This window comes from Ursus arctos, unplaced genomic scaffold, assembly GCF_023065955.2.
Source record: "Ursus arctos isolate Adak ecotype North America unplaced genomic scaffold, UrsArc2.0 scaffold_24, whole genome shotgun sequence".
NCBI classification, from domain to species: domain Eukaryota; kingdom Metazoa; phylum Chordata; class Mammalia; order Carnivora; family Ursidae; genus Ursus; species Ursus arctos.
Window position 1 is genome coordinate 21,514,579 of NW_026622919.1, and position 11,656 is coordinate 21,526,234.

The 11,656-nt window shown below is 57.8% G+C and overlaps 1 protein-coding gene across 1 annotated transcript; it reads left to right on the forward strand.

The window, feature by feature from the left end:
- The first annotated feature begins 3,213 nt into the window (after positions 1 to 3,213).
- NEUROD2 (neuronal differentiation 2) lies at positions 3,214 to 4,359 on the forward strand. The gene has a single exon (XM_026512283.3). It carries the CDS (start codon positions 3,214 to 3,216, stop codon positions 4,357 to 4,359), a length of 1,146 nt encoding a protein of 381 aa, XP_026368068.2.
- The last annotated feature ends 7,297 nt before the right edge of the window (positions 4,360 to 11,656 follow it).

An 11,656-nucleotide genomic window follows, 5' to 3' on the forward strand; every position in this document is an offset into this window, starting at 1 on the left:
TTGGTATGTTCCTGGACAAGACAGTCCCCCTCTATGGGCCTCAGGAAAAAAACGAGTTGGGGCTATTCATTCTGAGACTGCTTTCAGTTCCTGGCCAGCTATCCCTGAGAACCTCAGATGGCACCAGCCCCCCTTCTCCAAGGCCTCTTTAGCCATTTCCTGTGCCTCTATCGGAAATCTAATTCATTCCACCAAGGATCAAATCAGTGTCTTACCAGCCCAAGGTCCACTTTGGAGGCTCCCTGAGGTGGAGAACGGTACCTGCGCAGACGGAGGGCAAAGCCCCTGCCTTGCTCATCATTGTGCCACCACAACGCTTGGCACGTGGTTGACATCGAAGTGTGTGTGCTGAAGATACAGCTGAAGTCGTCTGTGTAAGCTGGAGGACGGGGGGGGGGGGGGGGGACAGGCCATGCGGGTCTGAAACACACAAACGCTGAATCAGGGTGTGGACAAGGGTCTTTCTTACCTGGTTGTGATTACCTGCTCACACACATGTATCTGAGTCAGGATGTCTCTCCACTTTCTACACCATAGGGTGAGGAACAGGGGTGTGTGTGTGTGTGTGTGTGTGTGTGTGTGTGTGTGTGTGTGTGTCTAAAGCTACCTCCCTCAACTTGTGCCATTTGCATCTGTGTCTGGCCCAGTGAGAGGGTTGAAAGGTGAGCTGTAAGAGAAAACAGCAATTTCCTACCTTCTTTATCAAGACACCTGTCTGACCCAGCTCCCCTTTGTCCCTCTCAAGACTGCTGGAGTTGGCTTCAGTATTTTCAGTATTTTTTGTAGGGGGAGGAGAATGCTGAGTCTTCTCCAGGAACTTCAGGCAATTTCCAGCCCAGCCCCCTCCTCCTCCCGTCAGTAAGTCGGAAGGCCAGGAGAGAAAGCCACTGGTGGGATGGTTGCTTGTCTAGCAGGGGGAGGAGGTGGGGGGGGGGGGTTGATCCAGAGATTTCTGGGTTAGGAATCTGGACTGAGACCCTCTCCCTCACTCCCAATGGTGGGTGCACAGGCTTATTCCAGAAGCTCTTCTCCACCCCCATCTCAACATGCATATGCCCCCAAACACCCAAGGAAACCTCTCCCATAGGCTGACTCTACAGACACACACACATGTCCCCACAGACACACACGCGCCCGAGCAGAGGCACAGACATCCAGGCAAGTCTTTCCTTTTCTCTGTCTTTCCCTTGGTTTGAATTTCGTTCAGCCACATATGTTGTGTGTGCGTGAGGGTGGGTGGGGGAGGGGCAGACAGGGATGAGGGATGGCATGGTGCCAACATCTACCTATGGGGTTGGGCCAGGGACGCCCCCACGCCCACCCTGGGAGGGGGCCTCAGCTGTCCCTTTGTAGCTGAGGGGATCCTCCTGGGGAGTGGGGGCAAGCATAGAGGTCCCTTCTCCAGACCTGAGGATTTGGTCCCTGACCCACCTTTGGGGGCCTGCAAGGGAGGAAATGGACAGAGCAGGACCCTGGAGGGAGCACAGAATAGGGGGCCACCACACACCCCCAATTTCCAGCCTTGCTACCCCATTGTTCCCATGTGGGGGGCTGTACATCCGAGGGGGGCAACTCCTCCCACCTCCCTCTCAATCCCTGCTTTCCCTGCGTTGGGCGGGGAGGGGAGGGCGGCAGAGATATTTATTTATTTCCTTTATTTATTTAATTTTTTTTTTTTTTTTTTTTTTTTTTTTTTTTTTTTTTTTTTTGGAGTAGAGAGTGACAGATGGCGGCGGGTCCCGGGGGAGCCGGCTCTCCCCCAATGCAGACGCATGCCAATCACCGTCTCTCATGTGATAGCTGCTGCCCGTGACGTGCCAAGCCCATATGGCCTGGCAGAGAGGCTGGTACCCCGCCTGGTAGAGATGCCACACTCGCTCCGCGGTCCGCATGGCGCTCTGAAGACGCCGGCGCCCGCCGCCTTGAGGAAGCGCTGCCCCCGCTCCCTGAAGATGGGGGAACAATGAAATAAGCGAGAAGATTCCTCTTCTCCCCCCTCTCTCTCTTGCCCCCCTCCCCCCCCCTCCCCTCCCCTCTCCCCTTGACTCCTCTCCGAGGTAAGTTGTCCGAAAGGAAGCTGGATCTGACCCTCCGGGTGGGGGGGTGGGGGGAGGGCGGCTGCTTCGGCCGACAAGAGGGTCCCCAAATCCCCCCTTCCTGGGATGATGCCCCCTCATAGGGTGGGCAGCAGAGGTGCCCTGGGTTCCCTCTCCCCTAGGGGCTGCAGCTCAGGGGGCTTCGGAGGGAGGCGTCTCTGCCTGCGATGGGTTTGGGGAGAAAAGCAAGATCGTGGGGGGGGGGCAGTGAAGAGGCTGAGGTGGGGACCCCCCATGGTTGTCCCAGAGGAACCTGCGACCTTTCCTCACCACCAAGAAAAAAAAAAAAAAAAGGAAAAGAAAAAAAAAAAAAAAGCAAACAAATTTGATCCCCCCCCCCATCAACGCCAAAATACAACGAGATCTGAAGAGTCGTGAAGGAGGGAGGCAGTTTGAAGGGGGGAAGGGGGTCCCTGACCGCAGGGGAGACGGACGGGGCTCGCTTCTCTCCGTCTCCTCCCCACGCCCGGGTTCCTCAGTCCTCGCCGCCAGGAGCCGGCTCCGGGAGCTGGGGACGCCACCGCTAGAAGAGACGATCCTCCCGCCTCTGGAATTGGGGCTGCGGGGGTGGGGGCCGAGCCGAGGGCGGCGCGCGGCCAAGTTGCAAATTGGATTAGGGAGCGTGGGGGTGAGAGCCGCGGGAGGGGTGGGGGAGCGGGGCCGGGGGGCCCGGGCCGCCAGAGCCGCCGAGCGGGGCAGCTGTCCCCACCCGCGGCCGCCCAGCCTTCCTCCACCGCCAGGAGAGAACCGGCGTTCAGGGCGAGCGCGCCGCCTCCCCCGGCGAGGATGTCGGTTTCCTAAAGCCCCGACTCGGTCCCTGCCCTGACCCCGAGAAGCCCCGAGCGCCGGCAGCGGCCCCTCATTCAGGCAAGGGGCGGAGCCGGGGCCCAGCGCTGGGGAGAGGGCCTGGGCCGAGATCCCGGGCGGGCCGCCGGGGCAGGGCTGGGCCGGCTCTGGGCGGGGCAGGCGGAGGAGGTGGGCATCCAGGGCCCCCTGGGCAGGAACCCACACCCGACTCGGGGGTGGAGGCAGCTTGGGGGGGCGGTGTGACCCTAGCGCGCCCCTCACTCAGTGCTATCTGTCTCCCCTTCCCGCCCTCGGGGCGCCCTCAGGCACCATGCTGACCCGCCTGTTCAGCGAGCCCGGTCTCCTCTCGGACGTGCCCAAGTTCGCCAGCTGGGGCGACGGCGACGACGACGAGCCGAGGAGCGACAAGGGCGACGCGCCCCCGCCGCCGCCGCCTCCGCCGGGGCCCGGGGCTCCGGGGCCCGCCCGGGCTGCCAAGCCTGTCCCTCTCCGTGCAGACGAGGTGCCGGAGGCCGCGCTGGCCGAGGTCAAGGAGGAAGGCGAGCTGGGGGGCGAGGAGGAGGAGGAAGAGGAGGAGGAGGAAGGGCTGGACGAGGCAGAGGGCGAGCGGCCCAAGAAGCGCGGGCCCAAGAAGCGCAAGATGACCAAGGCGCGCCTGGAGCGCTCCAAGCTGCGGCGGCAGAAGGCGAACGCGCGGGAGCGCAACCGCATGCACGACCTGAACGCGGCGCTGGACAACCTGCGAAAGGTGGTGCCCTGCTACTCCAAGACGCAGAAGCTGTCCAAGATCGAGACGCTGCGCCTAGCCAAGAACTACATCTGGGCGCTCTCGGAGATCCTGCGCTCCGGCAAGCGGCCCGACCTGGTGTCCTACGTGCAGACGCTGTGCAAGGGTCTGTCGCAGCCCACCACCAACCTGGTGGCCGGCTGTCTGCAGCTCAACTCGCGCAACTTCCTCACGGAGCAGGGCGCCGACGGCACGGGCCGCTTCCACGGCTCGGGTGGCCCGTTTGCCATGCACCCCTACCCGTACCCGTGCTCGCGCCTGGCGGGCGCACAGTGCCAGGCGGCGGGCGGCCTGGGCGGCGGTGCGGCGCACGCCCTGCGGACCCACGGCTACTGCGCCGCCTACGAGACTCTGTATGCGGCGGCGGGCGGCGGAGGCGCGAGCCCGGACTACAACAGCTCCGAGTACGAGGGCCCGCTTAGCCCCCCGCTCTGTCTCAATGGCAACTTCTCACTCAAGCAGGACTCGTCGCCCGACCACGAGAAGAGCTACCATTATTCTATGCACTACTCGGCGCTGCCCGGCTCGCGGCCCACTGGCCACGGGCTGGTCTTCGGCTCGTCGGCTGTGCGCGGGGGGCGTCCACTCGGAGAATCTCTTGTCTTACGATATGCACCTTCACCACGACCGGGGCCCCATGTACGAGGAGCTCAATGCGTTTTTCCATAACTGAGACCTCGCGCCTGCCCCCTTCTTTTTCTTTTGCCTTTACCCGCATCCCTGCCCCCAGGCCCCCGAGCGCAAGGGGACCCCCACCTATCCTGGCGCCGGGCGCGGGGAGCGGGCCGCCGGTACTGACCCTCTGCTGGGCAGTGCAGTCCTCTTACCTGTGGGTGGCCCGTCCCAGGGGCCTCGCTTCCCCCAGGGGACTCGCCTTCTCTCTCCCCAAGGGGTTTCCTCCTCTTTCCAGGGGTGGTTCTCCAGGGACCCCTCTTAGGGCACTCCCTGGAGACCACCCCCCCATTTCCCAATCCCTACACTTAGGTTTCCTCCTCCCCTTCCCCTTCCCCCCTGCAGGCCCAAAGGCATTGGCAAGGGGGCAGCTGAGCTGTGGGATACTGTTTTCCCTCTATTGTTGTTGTCGTTGTTGTTGTTATTATTATTATCATTATCATCATTATTATTATTATAACAGACACCGAGCTGCCGAGGCAGAAAGGAGCCGGGCGCCCCCTCTTTCTTGAAGAGGGCATAAGTCGGGGCTCCTGAGTCTGGACCTGGAACGCCCTCTCCCCAACCCCTAGTCTCTGCGTTTTGTGATTTTAATTTTGGCGGGAGGAAGTGTGGATTGAGAGGAAAGAGAGAGGCCAAGACAATTTGTAACTAGAATCCGTTTTTCCCTTTTCCTTTTTTTAAACAAACAAACAAACATACAAAAAAAAAAAAAAAAAGCTAAGATGCGACGGAGGCCGAACGCAGAGTCCGGATCGGAGAGAAAACGCAGTAAGAACTTTTAGAAGCAATAAAAGGCAAAAAATACTACTACCAATAATAAAAAGACACAAATATCTATGCAAGGAGGTTCTGACAGAGCCTAGCGGCCCGGCCCGGCCCCGGGATGTCCCTCCCGGCCCGCGGGCCGCGCCGCCCAAGCGCGGATCTGTGCACTTTGGTGAAGTGGGGGCCGGCGCCGCCCCCTCCCCTCCCCAGGTTCTTACAATCAGTGACTCGGAGATTTGGGGCCCCAGTGCCACTGCCCTCCCCCGCCCCGTCCCCATTGTGCGTCATGCTGTTTTTTAAAAACCTGTTTCCAAATTTGTATGGAATGGCAAACTGTTGGGGGGGTCGGTTTGGGGAGGGAGGGTTTGCATGAGAGACACACACACGCACACCACACCGCACGCGCACGCAGGCCCGGCGCGGGCGTCCGGGGACAGAGGGAGGAGAGCTCGCCGAACCCTCGCTCCCCGCAGGCAATCCTCATCCCGGGTTGAGGGTGGAGACCAAGACCTAGGGCCAGCCCCGCCCCTGCCCGAATGTGCCTCGGTGGGCGCCAGGCGCCCGGCGTTTTCCCGTGGCTGGAGAGGTTTTTTTTGTCTGAGGCGTCCTCTTGGCTCTGGTTAGCAGGTGGGCAGGGAGAGGGCTGAGGGCTCCTTCTGGAAGTTTCCCAGAGAAAGGGGCAAAAGGAGAACCTCTCGCCACCGGAGGCAGGAGATCAGGCATCCAAACACACGATGCAAAAATGCAAACCCACAGGCGACACACCCACACACTTACCCGCACACTCACACGCAATTTTACCTTCCTCTTGTAGCGAAGATGAAACTCCCGTCGGACACCCGAAGTGCATTGCGTGTTTCTGTTCAGTTTAATGACGATTAATAAATATTTATGTAAATGAGATGCAAAGCCGGACCCGGTTTCTCACGGTGGCCTCATTTCATTTGGGGGATTGAGCTGGGGCTCTGGGGGATGGAGACACAGAGTCAAGTGACTGTACAGAGGCCAGGTACAGTGACCCTGGACATTCCTGGGTGGGATTTCCACCCTACAACCTCGCTCACACCCATCCACTGGACACCAACACAGCTACACTCACTGCCCCTCCCAGACCTTACCCAGACTCACTCTCGCTCCTAGCACAAAGCATTGCACTAATCTCCTCACTCCTTCAGTTCCCAAACATGCACGTGCACCTCCTGTGAGAACAAAATATCTTTTCATCACTAAAAAATGACCCAGTTGGGAGCAGCCGGTCATTTTACAACGCTCTGCCCACTGTTGCAAAAAACAAGTGCATAGAGATAAAGAGACGACCATTTGAGCCAGACAGGGATATTTTTAAATTAAAAAAAAATTAAGGTTATGAGGATGAAATATTAATGTAGGAAGTCTTTTTAGTTTTAAATTTGTGTTTCAGTGGACTCAGGGGAATCAGCCCTTTTTAGTCTCAGGAACGTTGAAATTTATAGTAGTGTTGACGAGAGGTTGCAGGTGTTCCCAGAACTGTAGGAGGGGTACGAATCTAGGTGCCCACCTGGAAGAATGGAGCTTGACTTGGCCATGAGTTTCCCCTGACAGGACAGCAGGAAACCCCTGGTCCATGCGGGGATAGCCTCCTTCTTGCCTGGTGCAGCTCCAGACAGAGGGAAGCCCCCAGTCTAGGGAGGTGGAAGAAGGACACCGCGGAAGCCCTTGTTCTGCCCAGGCTGCTTTCCCATCTCACAAGACAGCCTCACAATTCTCTTTTCTCTGAGCCTCAGGGGCACAGGCATCTCTGAACTGACTTCCCTGAAGGGACCCTCCCTTAGACACCAGTGCCCACCGGACCCCTGGAATATTTGGAGGGGGGCGTCTAAATCCCGAAAATCACCATCCCAAAGCCTGAACACGAACACGGTTAGGAGTACAGAGACTGGGCTGTTTCTGACGCTGCTTACTTAAATTATTTTAAACACACACACAAACACTCTTGCTTGTTTTAGGGCTGAAGTGGGGGGAGGTGTACTGTTGGGGCTGAGCTTGCGGTCAGGCATACTAAGGCTTTTAAAGATTGGATCCAAGGCCCCCAAATGAGAGCGCCCTGACAAAATCTGGAAAGGAGAAGGTAGTTTGAAGAAGGAAGCCTTAAATGTGAAAGGGTAGATCGGATTATACTGTCTGACCTTCAGCTCGGCATCTCCCTTAAATGACCACTTCCAACACTCTGTCTCACCAGTGGAGACGATGCCCTCTCTCCTCCACCCGAGGACTGCCGCGGGTGGACCGAGGCTGGGGGCTGGGAGCTGTCCGCTCCCAGGTGCTGACTCTCGTCCATCTCGTGCCTTCCGGCTGCAGAGAGAGGCTGCTGGTGCCCGGCCCCGGGGAGCGCCACACAGAGAGAGGCCCTTTCCGATGCCCGAACGGAATTCTGGGCAGAATTCTTCCATAGTTTTCAGAGAATTTCACTGGAATCTTCTCACAATTTCATTCTAGAATTCTTATAGGCTCATATCTCTAAAGTGAGATTAAGAACTGGGCCCTTCCACCCAGGATTCACCTCTCTCGGTGGTCTAAGGGAATTTCATAAATCTCTGAATCATCCCTATTCTTGGAGAAAAGACTTTACCCACCTTTCTCCCCCACTTCTCGCATGGTGTATGAAGCTAGGCTCAAATCCCAGACTCAAATCTGGAGTCTGGTCTGCTCATGGCATGGGACAGGCCTGGCAGGGACAACTAGAGAGAAAAGGAACTCGGCACCCATCCCGAGGCCTGAGTCTTATCCTGCCCTGGAAACAAGGTTAATTGGGCTTCTCTCCCACTCAGCCTGTTTCCCAGAACCCGCTCTGAAGTCCTGGGCTGGGTAGCATCCAGGTGGCTTGTGGCCGGAAGCAAAAGCCCCCTCCACGTGGCTTCCCTGGCCAGACCACAGACTCCTACACTTCACTCTTCCGGCTACTCCACGCTGCACGATTCGGTTTTTGAAGCTGGATTCCAGATCCTTTGGAAAGATGTTGATGACTCTTGGGCCACAGCGTCTGTGGTCACCTTGGGCGGGCGGGGGTACCCGGTCCCCTTTTGGGGCGGGGATCCGGAGCGCCTCCGCTTCCTGTGAATTCCAGCGGCGACGAGAGCTAACCCTTTCCCAATTCCTGACCCTTCCCCCACACTCCCTGCACTCTGGCTGTGCTCTAGCCTCCCATCACCCCCCTCCCCAACACTCAACTTCCCTGGTGAGATGGTAAGATGAGCAGGAGAAGAAGATGCGCGAGGACACGCGGCCCCAAACTCCCCCTTGCAGGTCGTTTCCTCTTGCTGGCTCTCCCGCTTGCATGCACACACACAGAGAAGCTCCAGGAACAGAAGGAGGTGTGTGTGTGTGGGGAGGGGGGTTTAGAAAGCTAAAAGGGGCCAGAGCAGTGGGAGGGAGGGGGCAAGGAGAGAAGTCATAGAAAGGATACCCTCCTTGCCCTAGCTTGAGCAGCAGGATCTCCAAGCGTGCACCAGGCAGGCTCAGCTCAACCCCTGGACTGTGCAACCTGAAGGCTGCAGCTGGGATCAATCAGGAGGATGTCCTCCCCTTGATTTTCCCACCCCCAACCGAAGTCAAGCATTTGGAAATGACAGGGAAACAGAGATGTTTCTGAGTGCAGGCCATTTGTCCATTGGGGGAAAGGGAGGAAAATCCTTGCTGCTTTTCTCCTCTCTGTTTAACCAGACATAATCTGGACCATGAATCCCTGATGCCCAGTGAACCCCCAGCTCTGATTTCATCACCTAGTGGGACAGCCAATAATCCATTGAGTACAGTCTAGGGAAACTAAACCCCATGGGAGTCAGCAACAGGGAACCCCTGACACTCCCTGGACTCCATCAGGTTGTGTTTGCTTCTTGATCTTTCTGTTTTATGGGGACATCCACAGAGATTAGATATTTCATTCCCTCTTGGATGACCTTCCCTTGCCTTCTCCTCTTCCCCAGAATCTTAAACTTGAAGTTGCCTGCTCCTTGGAGAAATCTGTTGATTTGAGGGGACATTGAGACTGAGGGATAATTCTAGATCCCGCAGCTTAGTTCTTAAGGGAGGTGGGAAGAAAGGGACTGCATGGGCCAGGCCTGACCAGCCTTGGCGTCCACCTCCACTCCCAGGCTCCTCATGTTACAGCAGGGGTCAAACCAGGACTCTGCACTTGACCTGTTTGTATGTGCTCAAAGGAGAAAGTTGTTTTTTGTGAGATGTAGAACGGGGCAGATGGGTCTCAGCTGTCACAACAGGCTTCCCAGCTCACAGCCCAAGACATTGTCACTTTTCTTTCTTTAAGGCTGGGGTGTGAAGGCACTGGCCACAGACCAGAGGGGAGGTGAGGACCTGGACTTTGAGAAACCTGGAAACCCTGCTCCCCTCCCAAATCCTGAATCAGCCTCTTGCCTCTCTGTCCTGCATCTTTAAAAATTCCAGACAAAGTTGTCCTGGGTGAAAAGTGGTAAGAAAGGACACAGACCTGGGAAGGGCTGGTCTGTCCTCTGAAACTTTCTCCATCTTAAAGTGCTGGAATAGGAGCAGCCTGCCCGGGGAGGGCCAGCAGGAGAAGGCTTAGAGGAAGGCTGGGCTCACAGGCAGGAAGACAACCAGTTTCTCAGGGGGAGATGCCAGGGACTGGGGGGGGGGGGTTAGCCCCCCCACCCCATGTGAGGAGAACCTGGGGTGCTCACAGAGGAACGGACAAGGGAACCCATGGATACTGGCTGTGCCAAGAAAGCTGGGGTGCTGCATTGGGTGGAGATGCTGCCCAGATGTGCACCCGGGTGTGGCTCTGGCACCGGAAACTCGCGGGCGGGTTCCAGCGCAGGAGCGCAGTGCCGACTCCCCAAGCAGATTGGGGCTGCAGTGTTCCATACACGGAGTGTGTGCCTGGTGTTCGGTCATTCAAACCTTTCTCTCCGCTTCTCTCCACCTCGGTATTCATCTCATTCCTCTTTTTGGAATTAATTGAATTAGGAGCCGGTCTTTCCGGGGCGCTTCTGCCTCCCGCCCGAGGCTGCGCTGGCCAGGAGGCCAAGGCTGCCAGGTCAGGTCCCGCCGGGACGGAGGAGCCCCCAAGCCCCTTTGGGGACCCGCGTGCCAGTTCCTACCCTCAGCCAAGTCTTCGCCAAGGGCACAGCTGGGCGGGGTCTGGGCAGTCCGCCCGGCTTGGGACATCTGTTCTCGCCAGAGTCGCATTAAAGGCAAGGGGTGGGGGTGGGGGGCTCAGAACCAACCTCTCAATCCCGAGCCGACGCCTGCTTTCTCGACCGCAGGCGGAGGCAGTGGAGGACACCGGACTCGCATAGTTTTCTCTTTCCCCTCGGGAAAAGCGATAGAATTGGTATGGGGCAAGTGGGGCTTTCTCTCTTGCCTCCGACTCTCCCGCTCGACAATCAGTTGCCACATCGGGCCTCCCTCCTGGAGGGCAACAGGGTACTCCTGTCCTGCGGGAGCTGCCCAGGAGCCTCCGGAGGCGCCGGCGCCCGGGATACCTCGGAGGCTTCGGGCCGGCGGGAAGCGGTACGGATCCCGCTTGCAGCGAACTCGCGCTCGGCTGGGCTCCGAGGCCGAGGCGGGGGCGCCGCGCAGGGGAAGGGTTGAACACAACTCAATTAAAACTTCGAAAACATTTGGATTTATGTTGGGGGGAGGGCAGTGATTTTTTGAAAACCTGAGAAGGACCACAAAGCTCCTAAGCTGAACCAAACCAAAATCCTTAACTACTGATCATTTTGTAGAAAAAGAAACATCCCTCAGACACTTCTCCCTGGGTGCCACTACGGAAAAGCTCCCGCCTGGCCAAGCCCAGCGCCTGGACACCCCTTCACCACCCCAGGGCCCTGGCGCTGAGCCCAGGTCGCCCCCTGCCCACCCTTTGCTCCCGTGTTGGTGCCAGCCTGTGCCACTCAGCCCGTGCCCGGTGCCCGGTGCCAGGCACGGGGGGAAGGCAGGGAGGAGCCGAGGCTCCAGCTTAAATTCCATGGCATCTGTTCATTATTATACAGTGAGGATTTTTATATGGACAGCTAAATTAAAGACAGATTTTTGCCAGAATTGCAGATCCCATAAAAATGATGACACAGGATGGGGGCTTTTTCTTTAAAAAAAAAAAAAAGAAAGAAAGAAAGAAAGATTAAAAAAACACAACCCAACAAACCACAACCCCAATCCCTCTGTGCCCCTCTCCTCTGATGTCAGTGAGTTACTTTGGCCCCTTTGCCTTCCCCTTCTTCCACCAGCACGGGCTGCCCAGGGAGAACCAAACCCCAGCGGCTCTTCATGCCCAGCCTGCTCACAGATGCCCAGTGACCAACCAGCTCTCTCCCACAGCTGCTGGGGCGGGCAGAGGCAGAATGGCCAGGTCAGGTGTGGAGGGTCAGCATAGGAACTGGAGCTGGGGCGGGGGGGAAGTGCCAGAAAGGGATAGGAGTCAGGGGGCTTGACCTTTCTGCATTCCTAATTCAAAGGGCAAGCTGCGTTTTTGGCTGGTTGCCAAGGCTGGGGGCAGCTGGTGAGGTCC